This window comes from Microcaecilia unicolor, chromosome 12, assembly GCF_901765095.1.
Source record: "Microcaecilia unicolor chromosome 12, aMicUni1.1, whole genome shotgun sequence".
In the NCBI taxonomy this organism is placed as follows: Eukaryota; Metazoa; Chordata; class Amphibia; order Gymnophiona; family Siphonopidae; genus Microcaecilia; species Microcaecilia unicolor.
In genome coordinates this window covers 68667022-68691001 of record NC_044042.1, presented here as the reverse complement: position 1 = coordinate 68691001, position 23980 = coordinate 68667022, and the positions used below count along the sequence as shown (strand labels likewise).

Genomic DNA, 23980 nt, shown 5'->3' with positions numbered 1-23980 from the left:
AGAGGATCACAGAAAAGATTACCAGATTAAACTCAAAGATGCGAAGAGGGAAATACAGCTAGCAAAAGCACTGGTGGAAGAAAAAAATGGCTAAAGATATAAAGAGAGGTGACAAGACCTTTTTCAGATATATTGGGGAGAGCAGAAAAGATAGGAATGGAGTTGTAAGACTGAAAGATGCTGAGAATAGCTATGTGGAAAGTAATGAGGATAAAGCGAACGTGGTAAACAAATACTTCTCTTCAGTGTTCATGGAGGAAAACCTGGAGAAGGAGCACAGTCGTCTGACGAGGGTGTATCTGGAAATGGAGTGGATATTGCACTGTTCATGGAAGAAAACGTTTATAAACAACTGGGAATCTGAAAGTGGACAAAGCTATGGAGCTGGATGGGATATATTCCAGGATACTGAGAGAGAGCTCAGAGAAATCCTGGCGGGACCTCAACGATATATTTTATAGACCTTTAGAGACAGGAGGGGGTCCGCAGGATTGGAGATGAGCAGATGTGGACCCTCTTCACAAAAGCAGGGTTAGGGAAGAAGTGGGAAACTACAGGCCGGTAAGCCTCATGTTGGTGGTAGGAAAAATAATGGAGTCGATGCTGAAGGAAAAGATAGTTAACTTTCTAGAATCCAATGCATTGCAGGATCTAAGGCAACATGGCTTTACCAAAGGAAAATGTGATTGATTTCTTTGACTGGGTGACCAAACAACTGGATACAGGACATGTGCTAGATATAATCTACTTGGATTTCAGCAAAGCCTTTGATACGGTTCCTCACAGAAGATTCATGAATAAACTGAGAGGGCTGAACTTAGGACCCAAAGTGGTGAATTAGATTGGAAACTGGTTGACCGGCAAGCGACAGAGAGTGGTGGTAAATGGAATCTGCTCGGGGGGGGGGGGGGGGAAAGGAAGGTGAGTAGTGGAGTGCCTCAGGGGTCAGTACTGAGGCTGATTCTGTTTAATATATTTCAAAGAGACATTGCTCAAGGGTTACGCCTTTATGCAGTTGACATGGACTGCTTCTGGAAGAATAAAATACAGCCAGCTGTTTATGTGGTTCTAAGCATGGGAAGGGAATCTTTTATGTGGAAAGCAAACTCTGGTTAAGTTTATCAAGTGGCTTCCTTTCAATACAGATCCACATTTGTTTCCCTACCTATTTCATCTCTGGATTACTTTTCCATAGACTAGGGTAGGGTTTGCCATCTGCTTCCATGCCAAGGAACAATCTAATCTCGTCCCAGTTTCCCTTCAATGCATGCAGCTCTGATCTCCTCAGGGAGATAAATCCATGCATGCAGTAGGAGAAAACCAGTACTGGCTCAGCTTGTTTCTCATGACATGGAGTTAGATAGAAAACCTAATAGCACGATTCCTTCTGTTTCAGTTGGATTCAGCACCTTATTTTTCTCAGGACCCATGCTTATTTTAGCCACAGGGATGGCAGCAGCCCCCAGTGCTAATATTACCTCTAACCAAAGCAGAAATGCCACTAATTCTCTTTCATTATTGCTGTTTTCTCTTCCTGTCAGCTGGGTTATGTAATCACAGACTTTCATCTAATCTCAGTGACCTCAGTGGTTGTAGGAATAGGGAACTCTGATGGGGCCCTTGAAAAGGAGACATGCTCCTTTGCCAAGGCTTTGGCTTCTCTCCCTGGGTTTAGGAGTGAGATGCTTTTGGTTTGTTTGCTTCAAAGCTGAGAGAGAGAGTCTGCAGACCTCAGCAGAACACCACGGCAGGAATGAAATCAGGGGCCAGGAGGTGAGAGGTGGCACAGACGGATCTTGGCCTTCTTATTCTTTCTTTCTTTCTCTTTGTAGCTTTATTATTTTACAGTTTTTTTCTTCACTGAGATGGTGGAGATATGGGATACTGTGGGTTGAGATGTAGTGATGAGAAAGGGTAGTAATGTGGAGTGCACCGTGGACGCAAGGATGATGAGGGAGCAAGCAGTGTTTATCTGTTTAAGATGGTCTCACAGTGCACTGCTCAAGTCATTGTCCTGTATTTATTGGTAATGTATTTTTAAAAGGATTAGCTGGCTGTAAATAATAAGCCAATTTTTGCCATAATGAAACATGGCTTGAAATAAAGATAAATTAAATGCAATCATTCTTCACATCTTGCCACCAGAGAATTTAACTCATGTACCTCCATTTTACAAGCTGCTCTAGAGACTGAAGCTGGCATTTACAGAGTGGTGACTCCTAGTGGGACATGGAATAGGGAGAGAGACCTAAAGTTCCAAAAACCGAGAAGAGTTGAGTTAATGGAGTGGTTCAATGAAATGCAGACCATGACCTGCTTGGGGTGCTGGATCTTTAGTGACAGCTAATAAAAATTATTAGACCCTGCGAATGAAAAAAAAATACACCTTGTAAAAACTCTGTGGGATTCAAGCGTGTCAGCTTCAGACACTGAAGTCGCATATTTAGTATGAGAATATGGCTTGACCTTAGCCTGGGCTCATTTTACAGAGGAGAGGAGTTTAAATAAAGCTATAGTACAGGGCCTTTTTGCAAAGGGTTGAGGAAGGAATTTCTGAATCTTGATTGGCTGAAAAGTTTTATGACATTGCAGAGAACTCAAAACAAACTCATGATTCTCTCTCTAGAAGAGAATGAGATGCTATCAGGTCATTTATCTTTGCTGCCAAGTGGCATTAAACCCAGACAGAGTCTGCAGATTTCGGCAAAACACCACAGCAAGGAAACAGTATAAATTAGGGAGTAAGTTACTGATGTCTGCAGACTAGAAACTAGGCTTTGGGTGATTTTATCAGATGACACAAAGATAGCCAATAGAATGGACACCCTGGAGGGAGTAGAAACCATGAGAAGAGATCTCCAAACATTAGAAGAATGGTCAAAGGCCTGGCAGTTAATATTTAATGCTAAGAAGTGCAGAGTGATGCAACTTGGAGTGCAGAAATCCAAAAAAGATGTACCAGATAGGAGGAGAGAGATTGATAAGCTCGGCTCAGGAGAGGGACCTTGGGGTGGTGTGTGAGGATCTCAAAGTGACAAAATAATGCAACAAGGCAGTAGCCACAGCAGTGGCATAGCCACAGGTGGGCCTGGGTGGGCCGGGGCCCATCCACTTAGGGCTCAGGCCCACCCAACAGCAGCACATATTTAGTGCCAGCTAGTGGGGATCCCAAGCTTCGCCAGCTGAAAACCTCCCCCTGATGGTGCTGAAAACACTGCTTTCCACTTCAGCAGTCTAAGCTTCCTAAGCTGCTGATACTGGCCTCATCACATTGGGGGGGGGGGGGGGAGGAGGAGAACACTTGGTGCCCACCCATTACTTGACTAGGCCCACCCAAAATCTGCTGTCTGGCTACACCCCTGAGCCACGGCCAGAAGGATGCTAGGATGCATAGAGAGGGGTATAACCAGGAGAAGAAAGGAGTTGTTGATGCTCCTGTACAAGTCATTGGTTAGGCCCCACTTGGAGTATTGTGTTCAGTTTTGGAGGCCATATCTTGCTAAGGATATAAAAAGATTTGAAGTGGTTCAGAGAAAAGCAACAAAAAATGGTATGGGCTTTGCTTAGCAAGACATATAAGGAGAGACTTGAGGACCTGAACATGTACACCCTGGAGGAAAGGAGAGACAGGGGTGATATGATACAGACATTCAGATATTTGAAAGGTATTAATCTACTAACAAACCTGTTCCCAGAGATGAGCAGACTTCTGGGCAGACTTCTATGGTCTGTGCCCTGATTGTGCCTGGTCAGATGCAGCTTCAGAAGTTGGAAAACAAGGCCAGTGCTGGGCAGACTTCTACGGTCTGTGCCCTGATCATGGCTGGACAGATTTGGATGGGCTGGAGTGGGGCTACGATAACACCTTCAGAAGTTTTAGAACAAGGACAGTGCCAGGCAGACTTCTGCGGTCTTTGCCCTGAAAATGGCAAGGACAAATCAAGATCAGGTGCACATATGAGGTATCACATCATACCTTATGCTATGAGTTATCTTGTTGGACAGACTGGATGGACTGTACAGGTCTTTATCTGTAGCCATCTACTAGGTTACTGCGGGGCTCATTTTCAAAGCACATAGACTTACAAAGTTCCATAGCAGAATATGTAACTTTGTAAATCTATGTGCTTTGAAAATGAGCCTCTATGATTTCAAGATAGAAAAACAGTGTGACATGACCGTGGCAAAATTCAGAGGGATCCTGTACAGGAAGAGACATCATTGGTAGAAACAAGTAGGGAAAACATGCAGAGACATGTCTTTGAGTATGTTTTCCATCTGAAATATGGAGAAGAGGGTGTTGTGGTTCTTAAATTACATTTCAGTACACACTACGCCTCATTATTTCAGTTGTTGCAACATGTCCAGTCTTTAAAGTCCTGATTAGAAGGAAAAGATACATTTGCAGGAAGAAATGAGACAGGGCTGTACCAAAATAAAAGTTCATTTAAAATCATTTTAAGTGCCTTGACTTTAGAACTCAGCTGTTCTAGAGGAAGAGATGATCACTGGGTGGGTGTATGTGCATATTTGGGAGTGGTATCTTCGAAGGCAGAGGGTGTGTGTGTGTGTGTGTATTAGAGGTGCATGTGTGTGTTTGAGTGTGGGGGATTGTATCTTTCTATATATGGGGGTGTTCTTGGAGGGCATGAAGGTATGTGTTAGTTGGGGGCGAGTGGCTACATGGAATTGTGAGGATATGTGAGTGTGTGGGTGATCATGGGTGTGTGTGGGATGGGTGAGCATGTGACTTCAAAAGAATAGAGGAAGGTGGTTTGGATGGATTCTTTTTTTTTTTTTTTTTGGTTGGCTGCTTCAGTTATTTGAACCTAGGGGCAGTGGAACACTATTTGATTGGAAGGACCAAAGAAACAAATCTTTGGCCCTACTCCCAAGCTCTCTCATTGCTGATGCTTTGTTAGAGAAAATATTTGGTAAGGCTATGACCCCAGTGGCTTACCCACATGCCTATTCGGCCAAACTTTGGAATGGGAGAGAGGGTCAACATTTGGTAGCCTGTAACTGTTTGTCATTGAAAGCTATTGGCTTTAATTTTCAAACTCATTGAATAGTCATATTTTCTTCATGTCAAATTTGTGACTTTTTAAAAAAATGTTTATTTTAAGCACTTTTTTGTATTGAGAAAGAAAAAAATATATTTAAACAAGAAAAAACACATGAAAGAAAACAGTACATTACTCCAGTGGTTCCCAAAACTGGGTTTGGAGGCACCCCAGCTAATCAGGTTTTCAGGGTATCAACAATGAATATTCATGAGAGATATTTGCTTCCACTACCTGCACTGTATGCAAATCTTTCTCATGCATATTCATTATGGATATCCTGAAAACTTGACTGGCAGGGTTGCCTCCAGGATCAGGTTTGGGAACCACTGCATTACTCAATAACCATCAGTGTACATCAGGAGTTCTCAACACAGTCTTCGAGACACACTCAGCCAGTCAGGTTTTCAGGATATCCACAATGAATATGCATGAGGCAGATTTGCATACAATCGAGACTCATTCCATGTTGAGCCTTGGCTTCCCTTGCTCTCAGCCCACAGTTCCAACCATTAGGCCTCTCTTCTATTCATAATATGAGACCTTGAGAAGGTAGATTCAGGAGTAATGCCATGATATTCATGGAAAAGGTGATGGATGACCAGCTTGAGGATGGGTCCCACAGTGACCTAGATTAAAAAATGGTTGACTGACAGGCAGCAGAGGATAGTGGTAAATGGTATTCATGTGGAAGAAAGAAAAGTGAGTATGTGAGTACCGGAGTGCCTCAAGGGTCAGTCCTGGGACCAATTCTGTTCAACATCTTTGTGGACAATATCTCTGAAAGACTAGAAGGGGAAATTTGTCTTTCTGTTAATGCCTTGAAGATCTGCAATCGAGTGGACACCTCAGAGAGAGCAGGCAAAATGAAAAGTGATCTACAAAAAACAGAGGATGGTCAAATGCTTGGTAGTTAAGCTTTACTACAAAGAATTCCAGAGTCATGCATTTGGGGTGCAAAAATCCAAAGGAGTTGCATGTGATAAGAGGAGAGAGTCTGATGAATTCAGACCAGGAGAGAGACCTTGGAGTGATAGTATCTGAGGATCTCAAGACAGAGAAATAATGTGAAAAATTGGTGGCCAAAGTCAGAAGGATATTAGGCTGTATAGTGAGAGGCATAAGAAGCAGAATGGAGATCATAGTGCCCTAGTACAAGATATTGCTGAGACCTCACTTATGTTCAGTTTTGGAGGCTGTATTTGGAGGAGTAGCCTAGTGGTTAGTGCAGTGGACTTTGATCCTGGGAAACTGGGTTCAATTCCCACTGCAGCTCCTTGTGATTCTGGACAAGTCACTTAACCCTCCATTGCCCCAGGTACAAATAAGTACCTGTATATACCATGTAAACCGCTTTGAATATAGTTGCAAAAACCACAGAAAGGTGGTATACCAAGTCCCATTTCCCTTTCTCTCTGTAAAACTAAGGATATAATGCGACTGGAGTTGGTACAGAGGAAAGTGACTAAAAGGGTAAAAGGTCTCCATCAGAAGACATATGAGAAGAGACTGGAGGTCCTTCACATGTATACCCTAGAGGACAGAAGGGGCAAAGGGGATATGATACAGACCTTTAAATACTTGAAAGGAATTACTGAAATAAAAAACAAGCCTTCACTGCTATCACACTACTAGTTAGTGATCCTCAGGGCTCTCTGTCTTGGGACCTCTTCTCTCTCTATACTTGTTCCCTTGGTGCTCTGATTTCTTACTATGGTTTCCATTACTGTCTTTTCACTGATGACTCCCAGATCTACCTCTCTACACCAGGAATCCAGCCCAAGTCGCAGCCTGCTTGTCTGACCTTGCTGCCTGAATAGCCTTCTATCACCTGAAACTGAACATTGCCAAGACTGGGATTCTTCTTTTTTCCCCTAAACCTACCTCTCCTTTCCCCTCATTCTTTATTTCTGTGGTTAATCCTCCCTGTCTCCTCAGCTCTTAACCTTGGGGGTCATCTTTGACTCCTCCTTCTCTTTCTCTGCGGACATCCAACAGACTGCTAAAACCTGGCATTTCTTGCTCTACAATATCACCAGAATTTGTCCCTTTCTTTCTGAGCACACTACCAAAACCCTTATTCACACTCTCATCATCTTCCATTTAGACTACTGCAACTTGCTTCCCACAGGTCTCCCACTAAACTATTTCTCTCCCCTTCAATGTGTTCAAAATTCTGCTACGTGACTTATCTTACCTTTTTTATTGGACTAACAATACATTTTTGATTAGCTTTTGAAGGTAACCTTTCTTCAGATCAGAAATCTTTAATAATAGATTATAAGCTCTGTCAAACAGGGACTGTCTCTTACACACCTAGCCAGTCAGGTTTTCACAATATCCACAATGAATATTCATTATGTACCATACAGTGACCACCTTATTCTTTGATATTTCAATGTGCATTTATTTCTTAAATCTTAACACTTCTCAAATTAAATATATATCTCATGTATATATCATGTACTAATTATCCTCACCATTCAAACACTCCTCTCATTCATACATTCCTATCATTGCTTACACCTTACTACAATATATAAGGTGCACGTTTTGAAGGTAACAACAGTTTCCTTATTTTCAAGCCTGTATAACTAACATGATATCACTGACTGCTCGATATAAAAATTCAAAGTCCCACACACATCGCAAATGTCTATAGTGTGTTGTCACTCTTGTGCAATTAGTGCTGTTGGGGCTTCTTCTTAAGCCAAAAACTAGTTATAATTATGTGTAGTCCCGATTATACAAGCAAAAGTCCTTGTTCAACCTTAATGCTGTTTCTGTAGAAAAGAAACTTCCCTTGAACTTTGCGTGCTGAACCAAGCGTGCCTGATATGCTTTCAATCAGCTGTCGTCCAAAGATAATCACTGGCACAGGTCTGATATCCAATTTCTTATACCGTCAACCCTACGCAAACGTTGCGTTTCACCCTTAGGCATCTTCAGAGGTTTGGCTAAAACGAAATGAATATGCATGAGATAAAATTGCATGCACTGCCTCCATTGTATGCAGATCTACGTCATGCATATTCATTTTGGGTACCCTGAAAACCTGACTGGCTAGGTGTGTCCTGAAGATTGGATTAAGAACCACTGATCTAGTAGCACTATAGAAATAATAAGTAGTAGTAGTAATGTTTAGGTAACAGCTACACAGGTGTTGGCGATTGTTTGGATTATTGTTGGCTGTAGCAAGCTCAATGGAGTGAGATCTCTTGAGATTAATTGCAGATATGAGCAGGCATTAGACAGAACAGAAAGAGACTCTGAGGTCTGAAGGAGGCTCAGCAGATGGGGAGATCACTTGAAGTGTGAGTCTGCCCACAGCTATTCCATGAGAGATCCAGAAGAAACAGAGCAGTATGAGCAATCAATTGCTCCCCTAGCAAAGATCGAACATCGGCAGGAATTCTAGTGGTAAAGTCTCTTCTGTCTTCAAGGTCCAGGCGTCAGCATGCACCTATGCAAGAAATAAGGGGAGCATCAAAGGCGTGGAGAAGGCAGAAATTAAATGGAGTAAACAAAGGGGAGAAACATTAACAAAAGAAGAAATTACTCTAAGTCAGGGAAACAAAATAATAAAAGAGAAGATAAAAGAATTTGAGGCCAGCAAGAGGATCCATTCATTAAGGTTGGTCAGAAAGAACAGAATTGGGGGGGGGGGGGGGGGGGGTTCAGCACATGCTCAGACAAGAATTCTAGGACAGTTAATCCATCCATATGGCTATTTATTCTGCTGTCCACAGAGAACCACATTAGAGGTAAGCAGTGTTACTTTAATGTGGGGCCTTGTGATCACATGTGGGAAATCAAAGGATGCTGATGTCAACTAAACAGAGGCCAGAGTATGCTCTGCTGTCCAAGAGGGCAGAGTACAGAAAGAAGACAAGAAAATCTACCTTGGGTAAAATAGCCACGTTCAGTGTGCACATGAGTAATTAGAAAAATTGGATGGGTCAGTTGATCTTTTTGTGCTATCATCTGTTGTATTTTGCTGTTAAAAAAAAAAATAAAGCTCACACTGGAATGCTTCTATTCAGAGCTGCTTTTGGCTTCAAACTTCTCTTTTGGGAAAAACAGCTAGGCACTGTGATTTAATAACACTGCTTGTCCTCCCACTTGCTATATTAAATAGCGTTACTGCTAATATTACACTAACATAATCTAGCAAGCATGAGCATATCATTTTGCAAAATCAGTTGAACATCAAATTACATGCAACAAAGAAAACAATGTGCTTTAGGAATGTGAAGCTTCCTAAGTGAGGATAGTTACCGGTAATCTTTGGGTAGACAGGAGGATAAAGTCACAGACAGTGGATTGTGACATTGCTGGGAGGACTGGGTAGGAAATCACTGATTAAAAATGAATGTTTATCTGAGTGTGGGGGTGGTTTCAAGCTCCGAGCTGTCTCTCTTAGCAGACTCATCCCATGTTCCAATCACAACAAGACCCCACTGAAAAATGTTAGAGAAAACCCAATAAACTACAACATTTATTTAGACATCTTTCCCTCCCTTGCGACTGACCGACTCTTCTTTCATTCCCTGTCTCTGATTCAGAGCTGTTTATATTAGAATCAGGAATGCATGGATATTGCTTCTCATGCATCACTAATTATTGCTGCTATAAATACTTTTTTTTTCAATTGTTGGCGTCTAGAGTCATACAGCTAAAATCTGAGCTTATCTGCAGATGCTTACATTTATAAAATAAAATGATGTCTGGATTTATTTAATTTATCCTGTATGTCTAGCAGCCCTGGTTCTATCATTCCCATGCCTCCAACTTACACCAGCCATAAGTGCTAGTATTCAATAACAGCTTAGGCATGTTGAAGTACTGTTACAGAGTTGGCACTAAACTCTCCACATTGTGGCATCTACATCTTGGGACCAAGTTGTAGAATTGCTTTCTATTTATTTAGATTTTGCTCACACCTTTTTCAGTAGTAGCTCAAGGTGAGTTACATTCAGGTACACTGGATATTTCTGTGTCCCAGGAGGGCTCATAATCTAAGTTTGTACCTGAGGAATGGAGGGTTAAGTGACTTGCTCAAGATCACAAGGAGCAACAGTGGGATTTGAACCCTGTCCACCTCTGGATTGCAAGACAGGTGCTCTAACCACTAGGCCAGTCCTCCACTTCTATATACATAGTGCCAGGGTGGAGTGAGCAAATTCTCCCATGGCAACAAGAAATGATGTCATGGGGGGGGGGGGCGGGACCTGGCAGAGACATGCAGCCTACTTGAGGGGAGGCTCTGCATCACTCCATTGTACTTTGCAATGCTGGCACCAGAAAGAAGAAATCACAAAGGGAGGGATGGAGCTGATCCCAGATATGTGGCAAGAGAGGGGTTGCTGGACTACCTGAGGGGAGGCAGGTGGGGCAATGCCAAACTACAACACAGTACCTCTACTACAGTTGGGGACAGAAGGTTGCCAAACAGGAAAGAGTCAGGGACAGGAATATGAAATTAGGGACAAAACCTGAAAATCAGGGACATCTGGTAATCTTAATCTAGAACCTCAGGGTAAGGGGTCACTGCAGAGAACACCAGCCTCTGACCTAGCTGACACTGGTTTTAGGCCAGTTAGAGTATTTTTTTATCTTGACATATACTAATGTGAACCTTAAACCTACAAGAGTATCGTCCACACTAGCTGAAAGGAAATTCCAATCTCACCCATAAAATCCAGCCCAAACTGACAAACATGAAGTGGCTCTATATAATCTGATACTCCGCATAAGGTGCTGGTAAGTCCATCTCCCTCCCCCTGGAAGGTCCCTTGTCTCTAAACAATTTAGAAGTATGATGGGAGTAGGAGAATGCAAACAAGGGGAGTCATTTTTGGATCACATCACTCTAGTGTCTCCAGAAAGAATACTGTAGCTGGTGGGATTCCCAAACCCCATCAACTGAAGATACTTGAGGGCCGTGAGCCCATTGCTTCCAACTGCTTCATTTTGAGGGTCCTGTAATGCCCGTATCTACGCACATGGCAAAAGGTCATGGGCAGCACAGCCCATTCATCCTGTGAGGACTTCAATAGGATGTACAACTCACAAGGTTTTGATGTGCATGGATACAGGTATTTAGAATACAGCAGTCAGAAGTGGAGAGACAGGTTTTCAATGGTTAGCTGGTACCAGGGTTTTTATTTTGAGGGGGTACTGAGTACCAGCTCCTTTTCCATTGTCTGCTAAAATTGACCCATGGAACCCAAGTTTTAATGAAAAATCTTAGGCTCTACACACCAATTCTGCCTTGTCATAGATTCTATGACTGGTTGCAGGGGGCCTGGCTATTATGGGGTGGGTCCCTCAGTGATCACCCCACCCCTGAAAGGTGGCCTGGCATATGAGTACCGGCACCTTTTTTGCTAGAAAAAAACACACTGGCTAGTACTAACGGATAGAAAGGGCAAGTGAGGAGGAAGACAGACATGGGAGGAGGGGGCAAAAGAAAGGTATCTGCTGCCCCCCCCCCCCAATCTGTTTTGGTTACTCCACTGATACAAACCTGTTTACAAAACTTGTTTCAGTGCACATGCATGTTGAGGGCATAATAGTTATTTATGTTTGTCAGGGTGATTATTAGATTCTTGATATACTGTGGTACAACCAAAGCAGTTTATGTATTACATACAGGTACTTTGTCTGTCCCTAGTGGGCTCACAAACTAAGTTTTTGTACCTGTTAAGTGACTTGCCCAGGGTCACAAAGAGCTGCAGTGGGAATCAAATCCAGTTCCCAACCCACTGCACTAACCATTAGGCTAGGGGGTTGAAATCTCTCTTGCTACCGGATCCTTTCACTTTGGGCTATTAATGGGGGTGGGGGGTTTTCATACTTCCTGGCCCAATAAAAGAATTTACACCTGATTGTTACATTTTGGGGTGTTACAGAGCCCACATATGACAGGTGTAAAGAGCATCCCACACTCTTTCACCATAGACCCTAGTAATAAAGTAACAAATAATTTTATTGCCTTCCTGTCAGTGTATTGGAGTGGACTTTTAGAATGGACAAGAATGTACTGCATAGCACCTTTTGTTTAAACACTTAAAGGCCCTCAACATGTATATCAAATTTTTAGATGAGAATCAGCAGCACGTATGGATAAATTTTTGTACCAATATCTTTTTTACTCTCTCACAGCAAGTTTTCCCTCCTGCTTCAACACACTTGGTCCAACAGGAAGCCAATCAATTTGAGGAATTAATTGGCTGAATAAATGAGTGTGATTCTGCCCTGCCTGAAGAATGTTACAGGTTCATTACCTTGACAGGGAACCATTTGCAACTAAGTCTCTGGTTTTATCCTAGAGATATTTTTACTGTTAATAAATTGCTGGTTCAGCATTTCCCGCTGACTGTTGCCTAATTTGTTTTCCGAGACCAGGAGCCGTGCGATTTCATCCAGCTATGGCAATGTGTTGATCTGTAGGTTTTGTTACCTCATTTCTCCTCATTATGATCTAGTTTTCTCATTCACATAGGTCCTTTACCGTTGATAACTTTGCTAAACTTTTGCAACAGAGGTTCATATTTTACTAATCATTTGTCTAGTAGAAGGTTAGTTAACTGTACATTGCTTTACCGAGAAAATGTTTTCCTTTGGGTAGAGTACTACAGTTAATTGTCCAGGTTCAAAGAAAGGGGGCATCTAACGGAAACATTAGCAGAAACCGCTCTGACTAGTTCATGGTGGCCAGCTGTCTTGCATGTCTCACGCTTTCACCCCCCCAAAAAAGATTTTCTTTATTGTGCTAAAAAAGCGTCCAATCCAATTCATTTTATTAGAGCACTGTGATGTCCTTAACTGAATACCACATCTTCCAAAATTACTGCAGATGATTTGTGGAAGTTGACATCCGTACACATGTTTCTTCTCACGGCTACTTGATAACCACCCTAGCAAAATAGAATAAGATTGTTTTGCTTTATATTGCTCAGTGCCAGCTGTAAATACTCTGTGGTTCTGAAGATGTCCTTGACATTTCATTTAATTTCTTTTATCCTCTGCTGCCTATCGACAAACTGCTGAGTGGATTACAATTCATAACAATTTGAACATGTGAACATATAATATATATATAACAAAGACACTAATAAAATCAAACCACTAAACAATAGCAATACAAAACATGCTAGACAAATAAACATACAGACACACCACGATTTAAGCAAATGCACAAGCAGGTAATTCATAACAGGGGTCATCTGTTAAAAACATTATGACTAATCGAATGCTAATTTAAACAAATTAGTCTTTAGGCTTTTATGGTTAAAGACCAAATCCTGCTCCACAGGCAGATCCTTTAACAGAAATCACAGAAAGTCTAGTGAATTCCTTATTCTCTGTCTCTAGTGCTGGAATTATCAGCTGCAGCTGAGTGCTCAAATGCCTTGTCTGAGGTGGATGATAAGCATTCAAGGAGTCAGCTAGCTCACAGTAACACAATACATGATGGCAGATAAAGACCGGCAAGGTCCATCCAGCCTACCCAACAAGGTGGCCAAAGCCGGGCCCGCCACTCTGTGTGGGCCCCAGCCACCCATGCTTAAACACTGGTTGTCAAGTCTTCACTATGCCAATGATATAGGTAGCCAAACAAGATGGGAGTCTTGGTTAAAACCATATATTATCCCCAAGTATTGCTGACAGTATTCAACTTACCAGTCAAGCAGTGGCATAGCTAGGTGGGGCTCCAGGGGAGCGGCCGCTCCCCCAAACCGAGTTCTGCCAGCTCTGGCAACTATTTTTTCTCGTTGTGTTGCACTGAAAATGTGCGCCGGCGGAAATCCACTCTCGCTCCCCCCGCGCCGTCAACCTGACTCAACCTGGCTCCGCTTCTGCAGTAAAGATGTCTTCCCCTCCCCCCTGAGTTGCCCAGCACCCTCACTCGCAGCACGTGATAGCAAAGTGATCATGTGAAGATGTAAAATGCAACAATTTAAGAACTTAAAAAGAGACATTTCAAATGCAGGCAATATTTAACTGGGAGCCAATGAAGCTCCGTAAATACGGAGGTTACATATTCTATCCTGCTTAGCCCATATCTTTTTTTTGGTGATTGGAAAGCCTGCAGACTCCAGCTGGGCTTTGCCTAGCAGATTGTGCAATGCACCATGAGGCTGCATGACACATAAGCTCACCCATGATTAACTGTGCTTTTTTCTTATTCGTGGGCGTTTAGAAAGAAACTTTTCATGCTTCTTGTGTCTACTGATGTGTTTTTATAAAATCGTTCCGGGAAAGCTCCAGAAATAGCAGCTATAATGAAGCAAACGTTCACATGCGAAAGGTTCACGCAAAAATCTTGACTCCACTCACCCTATACCTAGATTCTGCCCCCCCCCCCCCAACATACCTACACTCAAATTGTGTGGAAAATACCTGCATTCTTGTCATCATGTGTACTTTTACATGTGGGATAATACTATAAGAATCATTTTAGTCACATATACTGTTATATATATATATATATAGAAATGCCCTTATAAAATTACACCCCCCTCCCTCCACACTCACAATTGGGTAGAAAGTCTGCATCAGCTGTCTCACTATTAACATTCTTGAGTAAATCTTTTCAAAAAGGCAAATAAATATAATACATACATAGAAAAATTCTGAGATGTGCAAAATGCCATTTACTACCAGCTCTTTACTGAGGTACAGGCTGGGCCTCCCTTACCATTAGGAAAGGCTAGGTGGTCACCCAAGGCTGCAGCAAAGAGTAGCTGCAGTTAAAGCAAAACTATAGACCCTGACAGCCACACTAACTCAAAGAACCATCAGCGCACACTTTAAGCTGCATGTTTATAGGATTTCTGGGTGATGATTGTGACTGTTGAGTTTAATTATCAAAATCTTGGGGGAGGGGGTGCAGCAGGGCTGGCTCAAAGATAGTAGCGCCCTGAGCCAACTTGCTTTGGCAACACAACCCCCTCCCCATTGCTTTCCTTCTGATGTCCCCGCTCTCCCCCCCCCCCCCCCCCATTCAGTCTCTCCATCCTCTGTCTCCCTCCCCTTGGGTCTGGCACTGCTCTCTCACTCCCCCACGGTCCAGTAAAGTTTGTATTGGCTGCTGGCAGCAGCAGCATTATAGGCTGCCTTCGGCCAGGCCCTGGGTCTTACCTCTGCCGCAACCCGCCCACAGGAAATTGCATCAGAGGAGGCAGGAAGCAGCAGAGGGAAGGCCCAGGGGCTGGCCAAAGGCAGCCTGTCATGCTTCTGCTGCTGCCTCTGGCGACCGATGTATACTTCACAGGACCGCAGGGGTGTGAGAGAGATGAGGGAGCAGTGCCGGACCTGCAGGGAGAGGGAAGAGAGGAGAGAGACTGGATTGGAGGAGAGGGAAGAAAAGGTTTAATCTGTAGATCAAGTGAGATCAGAGGCTGGGTATTTTGGCACCGTTAATCACTGGTGCCCTGGACCAGAGCCTCAACTGGTCCAATGGTTAAGCTGGCCTTAGGCAGCAGGCTAGGATCCTGAAAGTTAATTGAGGGGGGTTTAAGGCTGAAGGTTTACTAGGGCACTTACTACTCATAGGTGCAGAAAACATAATAAAATATCTTTTCTCATAGGATTCTGCAGGATGCATAGACGCTTTACTTGTAACATGTCTTGGTTGTGTGATGGTTATTAAACCTTGAGTCCATGGTTCCTGTTGATTGCCTGTCCCATACAGGTCAAATGTTGAGAATCCTCTAAATTTCGCAGACCTGCTTTACTGAGATTTATTTCTCCACAGGATGGTTCTACAGGAGCTCCATAAGAGGAAGGGAAGGAAAGAAACTGCTGCAATGGAAGCGGCAAACCCGGGAGACCTCAACCCACCAGCAGGAATCTGAGGGTGCCAGAATCATTCAGGATTTGATGGGTGGCACCCTGGCCATAGACACTCTTCTAAATAATGAAACACAGATTGTGGTAAGCTAGGCTTGAAATCATAGCCTGATCAGAGAAGGGGTGGGAAACATGGGTGGGGGGTCTTGATGTTTGCATAATTTGCTTTCCATATGTATGAGGTAGATTAGACATAGGAAGAGAAAGAATGTAGTGCTCACTATCTCACTGCACTTCATTTGGTACCTGAGAACCTGATATTGATTATCCAGAGTAGTCTGGCATTTATAGTTTATCCTGTGTTTGCATGTTTGCTTTATAATAAAGATCAAACATCTAATAAGCACGCTTACCATAATAATAAACTATGAAGTGTCAGACCATCAGCAAGTACTGACCTCAAAAATCACCCATAGAGTTATTTATACCAATATTTGTCATCAATCTTTATATATTTTTTAACAAAATTTAAAAAGAGCTTTTTTCAAATGTTTTCACTTATATATAAAAAAAATCTCAAAATGTACCTAACTCAAGAAGATATTACAGCAACCATATCCAATAGAAATACTTCTGAAATGAGAACCACAAGAAATATTGACCTGTGAACTTCCTTACGTTCCCACCCGTAACCACCGTTCACAGGACAAATCCCTCCTCTCTGTATCCTTCTCCACCACCGCCAACTCCAGGCTCCGCTCATTCTGCCTCGCCTCACCCTATGCTTGGAACAACATTCCTGAGCCCTTACGCCAAGCCCCCTCCCTGCCCATCTTCAAGTCTTTGCTTAAAACCCACCTCTTCAATGCTGCGTTCGGCACCTAACTCTTACTGTTCAGTAAATCCAGACTGCCCCAATTTGACCGCCCCTATCGGACTGTCCGTTCACTTGTCTCTTAGATTGTAAGCTCTTTGAGTAGGGACTGTCCCTCTATGTTTAAATTGTACAGCGCTGCGTAACCCTTGTAGCGCTTTAGAAATGTTAAGTAGTAGTAGTAGCATACTCGACTTGATCTGCAGCAATTTGTAAACTGATATGGACGCACTGAAATAGGGACTCTATAAGGTTTTCTGCCTGGATGCCTCAGCGCCTAATGTGGAACCTTGCATCACGTAACTATAGTTCGGGTTCCTCTTTCCCACATGCATCACTTTGCACATCATTTTGAAACCTCCTCCTTCCAGATCCTTCCCCTACTACATAATTGTAAGATTCCCGTCACTGCAGACTCTCACATTCCTGGCTTGCATTGTTTCTGTACAAAGGAGACCACAATACAGAAATGAACAGTTACATCCCTATCCAAAAGTCCACCCCCCCCAAGCGTTTTCTTGCCACAGGTATTATTATTGCCTTGGCATCTTTTCCGGTGGAATAAAAAATGTACTTTTTGTCACTTAGAGGTTGTCAACACAGTAGAGGCACAAAAACTAAGTGGAGAATACAAGGCAGGTCAGGGGAGGGGGGAAAAGTTCTAGAGGAAGTGTGGGGTTTCCAGTATTTATGCAAGAAACATCTAGTTCCTTTTATTTATTTATTTATTTATTGCACATAGGCTTAGAGCGGTTCACACACAAATTTCTGTACAAGTACTTTCTGTCTCACAATCTAAGTATTATTTGTATTATTTGCATCGGGACTTTTTTTTTATTGGTGCTTGATTATTGGTTAAAACCTAAAATCAGAAGCCCTAATTGTATCTACTGTGTTAGGTCTGATTTACTCTATTGGTAGACCTGTTTTGTCACAAGCAAAAAGCACCTGTTGCTGAAGGTTCAATCACCTGTTTGCATGTCTGTCCATATGCAGGTGTGCATGCACAGCTGGAGGCCCTTAGCAAAGCAGCTGTGCCTGCAGTTTAGCACCTTGAAGGAGAGGAGGAGTGGCAGGAGCAGCTGGAAGCCATTATCTCTCTTATCCCTTCCCAGGGTCTTGGGAGGAAAGGGGCAGGATGGGTGTCTGAAAGGAAATGAGCCATTCTGTACTACTTTAAGGAGGCTCTTTTCACTTTCTTGAAATTTGTATTATATTTTACCTCAGGTGAAAATGTTATATTTTGCTATTATTGCAATGTCTTTGCACGTAGGGGGTCACTTACCAATGATTAATGCATATTGGGCCAGATTCTATATATGGCACCAAAAAATCAGCGCTGGAAAAAAATGCGCTAAGCGTTATTCTATAAACCTCGCATAAAGTTAGGCGTGGTTTATAGAATATGTATAGCGGGCATCCCATGACAGAGTGGAGGAGTGGCCTAGTGGTTAAAGCACTGGTCGTGTAATCCAGAGGTGGCTGGTTCAAATCCAGCTGCTGCTCCTTGTGATCTTGAGCAAGTCACTTAACCCTCCATTGCCTCAGGTACAAACTTGGATTGTGAGCCCTCCTGGGACAGAGAAATCTCCAGTGTACCTGAATGTAACTCACCTTGAGCTACTACTGAAAAAGGTGTGAGCAAAATCTAAATAAACAAAATGTAGGTGCAGCCATTTACATCAACTAAACCTGATGTAAATGTCCACATCTTATTTAGGCACAGATCGGGCATATTCTGTAACACTGCGTGTAAATTTTCAGAACGCCCACGACCCACCCATGCCCCTCCCATAGCCACACTCCCTTTTGTGATCTGCACATTAGAATTTACATGCACCATTTTACAGAATATGCTTAGAAAGTTGCATGCGCAAATTCTAATAAGTGACAATTAGTGCCAATAATTGCTTGTTAACGGCCAATTATCAGCACTGATTAGCTTGTTAAAACAATTAAGTTGCACACACAAATCGACAATGCATGCAGATATGAACACACAACTTTAGTCGCTGATTATAGAATCTAGGGGATTATTCACTGTAGGACCCGTAGGAATAAAATATGCACTAAGATGTGTTAATGGCATTAGTGCACACTGCTAGTACATGACTCTTTTATTGTTTTTTGTGGGCCTCACTTTGGGTGCTACTGTGGTAAGTCAAGTAATAAATACAGAAATAAAAGTAATTTTTAAAGAAACATCGCTTCACAGTCAAGTAATTTTCTCTTATAAGGTGAGCTTCTTCATAGAAAAGATGGCTGAAGGGAGATATGATAGAGGCCTATAAAATAATGAGTGGAGTGGAATGAGTTGATGTGAATCGCTTGTTTACTCTTTCCAAAAATACTAGGACTAGGGGGCACATAATGAAGCTACAAAGTAGTAAATTTAAAACAAATTGGAGAAAGTATTTTTTCACTCAATGTGTAATTAAACTCTGGAATTCATTGCCAGAGAGTGTGGTAAAAGCAGTTAGCTTAGAGGGGTTTAAAAAAGGTTTGGATAGCTTCCTAAAAAAAAAAAAAGTCCATAAGCCATTATTAAGATGGACTTGGGGAAAATCCACTTCTTATTTCTAGGATAAGCAGCATAAAATGTATTGTACTGGTTTGGGATCTTGCCAGGTACTTGTAACCTGGATTGACCACTGTTGGAAACAGGATTCTGGGCTTGATGGACCTTCGGTCTGTCCCAGTATGGCAACACATGTACTTATGTAGGAAGCTCTCTGCAGTGTTCTAGTGCCCTTATAGAATCTTCTGGTGAGGGAGCAAGGATTAAAATAGGTTAGAACACATAGGCCCAATATTCAAGAAAAGATGAGCTCCTAACTTTATGCTCCTTAGGGGTCTTTATACTATGCTGTGGCAAAAGGTGGACTGTGGTAGTCTGGGTGCGTATTTTTGGTGCGCGCCAGGCCAGTGTTTACTGCGTCTGGGAAAAAGGGCTTTTTTTTCCAGTGGGCCAGGAAAAGGGCCTGCGGTAAAATTGAAACCAGAATGTGCCTAGTTATGGCAAACTGTTGGGCGCTAACTGGACATTTTTAGCTACACTATCCAGCTAAGTGCCACTGAATATGTCTGGTTATCCCTGAACAAGCAATTTAACTGGCCAGGAGCCGTTTATGGCTGGTTAGATCACTTTGAATATTGACCCCTTAGGAGTTAAGTGAAATTTTGAGGATAAAATTATGCACTCAGCCCTAGTACATTTTCAAAGAGGCCAATTTATGAGCATAACTCGCAAAGTTAGAAGCTAAAGCCTTTGAATATCAGTTTCCACATTTTTAGAATTCAATCTTCCTCTTCTTTTTCCCATTCTTTCACACATTCCTTCTTTCTCCTCTAAAGGGAATTCTGGAAGGAAGGGAGAGAAAAAAAGTTTTCTCCTGGTGTGAAACAGAGGATCCTCTATAGATGAGAGGGAGTTTGAAGGCCTGGCAATACACAGACTACTTTCCCCAAACAGAAGAAGAGTGATTAGGTACTTGAAGGCCTTGTGAGAAGACCTGAGATTAGGTTTGATAGTTAACCCTGTAAGGAGTTGGGAGGAAGCTTTGGACTTGGCAGTGACTGGTGTGCAGCTGCTAGTTTAGGAGAAGCAGCCAAAACCTATATGGGCCTACAGCCAGCCTCTGGCCTGGGTGTGATGTGCAGCTGCAGGGTGTGGTGCACAGAGGGGGGTGGGAGAGACCATGGCAAGTTAGGATCTGTGATTACAGTTATGTTCAGCTATTTCCCTTCTCTCCTCTACATTTTCTCCTTCCCCCTTTTTGTCTTTGTTCATCTGTTTCTTGATTGTGCTATTTCAGTATCGCCATACTTCTTTCTCCTGTTGTATCTTCCTTTCTCTGCCTCTCTCACTCGCGCTCCTGTTTAGCAGCAACCCAAATTTTCTGGTGTGTATAATTTCACTTGAAGAACTCCTGCTGTTTTCCATAGATCGCAACAACATTGTGGGCATCTTTTACTAAGGCACGCTCACATTTTTAGCATGCGCTAAAATTGTGGGCATGCTCAATGTTAGAGACGCCCATAGGATTGCATGGGCATCTCTAACATTTAGTGCACCATCTTGCCTCTCCTTTAGGGTATATATGTGTATCTGTCTGTTTGAGGGACCTTTGCCAGCTCTGATTCCTAGGAGGTGCACTATATACTCCATATATCTTGCTGAGCAAAGCTGCTTGAGAATAGAAACCAAATCTCTTGGCCAGAAGGAGGTAGTGGATGGACAGACAAGAAAGATAATGCAGACATACCAAGTCACAGGCATTTGGCATATGACGAAAGCATCTGGAGCCCTTATCCAGCTCATACACACATAACTATAGATGGTTGCAGTTTAAGTAGCAATGGCATGTAAGAAGGCATGGAATTTTAAACTCGAAGGCTAATGCAAGTAAACATCATGTCTTTGAATGAAGTCACTAGCACAGCTGTGCCAAGAAGTAGTTTTCTTTGTAGAAAAGCTGGTTCATGTTGTATCCAGGCCTCTCAGGCTGCAGAATCCATATTAGAGTTCAGCAAAGATGAGTCAGGCCTAAACAGGCCTCAGACCTGCAAAGGTGAGATAGAAGGAAAACCCCCTAAAGGAGAGCAGAAAGCATGCTGTTACAACATTTTAAAGCATCCCAGATCCAGTTGAGCTCTTGAGTCAAATTGACACCTGATGACCACACAAATGAGGGATCCCTCCCCCTTTGTGATTTTCTTGGCATGATGAAGGAGTGGTTTACCATTGCCTTCTCCCATACAGTATGAGCCCCCCCCCCCCCCCCCATGTTGCTGCTTCCTAACATAAGGGAGCATGGCCAGGACTGGCATTGCTGCAGAAACCCACCAAGCATCAAACCCAAGGCAATGGAAGGTTAAGTGACTTGTGCAAGGCCACTACTTGCTGCCATGGGATTTGAATCTGGGTCTTCTAGTTTCCAGCCCACTGCTCTAACCATTAAACTTCTCTGCTCCGTTTAAGCAATAATACAGCCATCTTCATCTGATTCAACAATGGGTTTTGGAGCTGCCAGAATTTATCGCAATGAAGTTCAATATGAAATGTTAGAAGTCCTATCAGGAACATAGATATCTACATGGCTGAGTTGAATGACAGGCTGCAATGGGAGAACAGACTAGCAGCTAGGTCTGTCTGGTAGGCTGATGACCAGCTAAAGGTAACCGAGTAAAGTTAGCATGCTTATCTGGATATTCAACAACACTTTAATTTAGAGTCCTAGTGGCATAGCTACGGGGGCCTTGGGGGCCTGGGCCCCCCAAATTGGATCTGGAGCCCCTGGTTTGGCTGGCTGGGGTCCCCACTCCTCAACGTCCACCAGCTGGCCTTTCTCCAGTGATGTTCTCTGTGCATTGCCTGCCCTGCTTCCCCTCACGTCGCATGCATGCTCGGTTTTGCTCAGTTTCGCTAAAACTGAGCATGCATGTCACATGAGGGGAAGCAGGGCAGGCAATGTGCAGAGAACATCACTGGAGAAAGGCTTCAGCTGGCGGGGGTTGGGGACCCCTGCCAGCTTAACCTCCCTGTACAAATTGTGCATGGGCAGATTTAGGACATGTATCTGTATGGATAAAGCTGTCACACAATTTAGCCAAGAAGCTCTGAATATCAAGTTACTCAGCTAAATCTTAAAAAAAAAAATCCTGGGAAGACTCTGGCCTTTCTGAGCTGTCTATATTTGTGTAGGTAAAGTCACTACTCACACAGATTTAGGGGTGTGTTATCAATGTAGGCTATTGTTTAGATGTGTTATTTTACCACTAACTCATGCAATTTTAGCACAAGCCCCATTTTATACAAAGAGGCCTAGTTACTAATAACTGGGGTTAACAGTAAAATAGCCCTTCTTTAACAGTAGCCTGCATTGATAACTTCCCCCTTAGCTGGGTAAAAGGGGTGGGGGAGGGAATTAAATAAGTGAGAGCTATCTTCCTAAGATCCACTTTTAACCAGGTAAATCCTCTGTCAACTTTTACCAGTTCTAGTGGAAATAAAGACAGTCGTGTAGTCGGATCTTTCTGGCAGGCTATGCGAGGGACCTGGTAGGTTCAGTAAAAATGATAACTAGACAGAATCAAACTAGCGACTGAGTTTTTCTGACAGTTAACTAGAAGAGTTAGTGGAAGTGCAGGTACTCAGGTAGCTGGGTCTGTCTGGCAGGCTACACAGGGGACCTGAGAGCTGGCTGTTTGGGTAATGACCTCACTATTGGTTACAGAGTCTTGTGGTTAGATATGTGACAGGTAGGTTCAGGAGGGAACTATGTGGGCTACAAGGGAGGAAGACAAAAAAGGATGTCCTGGATAAAGAGAAATCTTGAAGGTGGTCTTGTGGCTGGCAGCTGGGATTTTATTAGCAGTGTGGACAGGATAAATGAGAGTGGAGAAGTTGAATGGGTTTTAATGTTATTTATTATAATACTCTGGTACATGATGGTGTCCCATTGTCCTGCATCAGACAATAGTCAACATATGGTCCTGTAATGCCACATTCAAAAAGAGCTTCCAGTGGAAGGAAATATGACTTTGATGGATGGACACAAGATGACCTCTGGATAAACCCATCCTGAGCTTCAATAACCATTTTCTCCTTACAGTCAGAGTAAATAAGAACAGCAATTTACCAGTAACTATAACAGAGACAAGTTAGAAATCCCAGAGCAGCTGCACACAGGCAGAATGGAGATCTAATTTTTACTTCATGATTTTTGAGAGAGGGTGAAGAATGCTTTGCTTGACTCTTGACATCTCCAGCCAAAGCAGACACTACACCACAAAGTCTTTGGGAACTTGAAACCCAGGTCAATACTGCTTTCTTTTAAAATTCTGGCCACAACATTTAAATATATTACATCTAGTCAGCGCTGCTGTGTAGTGAGTGACGCTAAATATATGTGGAAAGCAGCAACTGCCACCGGCTCTATCCAGCTGCTATCCATATAGCTAGATGGTATAATTTAAACAGCCTTTTGTAAACTAGAGAAATTGCATGGAAATTGCCACAGTGGGGGTTTGGTCTTCCTAATCTAACATTATTATATATAATTGGTCCAGCTTATCATGTCATCTACAAGATTGGGCATTGAATAGGGAAGACTACACTCCCATAGCTACAGATTGGAAGAAAATTGCCCAGTCACCTGAATAAAAGTGTGATAGTGCGACCATTGAGAAACCTCTGGAAAGAACCAACAAGTTTACGAGGTCTTTTTACTAAAACTTAGCT

General features: G+C 42.8%; 1 protein-coding gene across 2 annotated transcripts in view; it reads left to right on the top strand.

The window, feature by feature from the left end:
* PLXDC1 (plexin domain containing 1) overlaps nucleotides 1-23980 on the top strand; it is a 137070-nt gene that overhangs the window by 15989 nt on the left and 97101 nt on the right. For both annotated transcript variants that reach the window (XM_030221049.1, XM_030221048.1), the window contains exon 2: nucleotides 15829-16007. In XM_030221049.1, the coding sequence (XP_030076909.1) occupies nucleotides 15829-16007 (179 nt within the window). The remainder of the gene's footprint in view (nucleotides 1-15828; nucleotides 16008-23980) is intronic.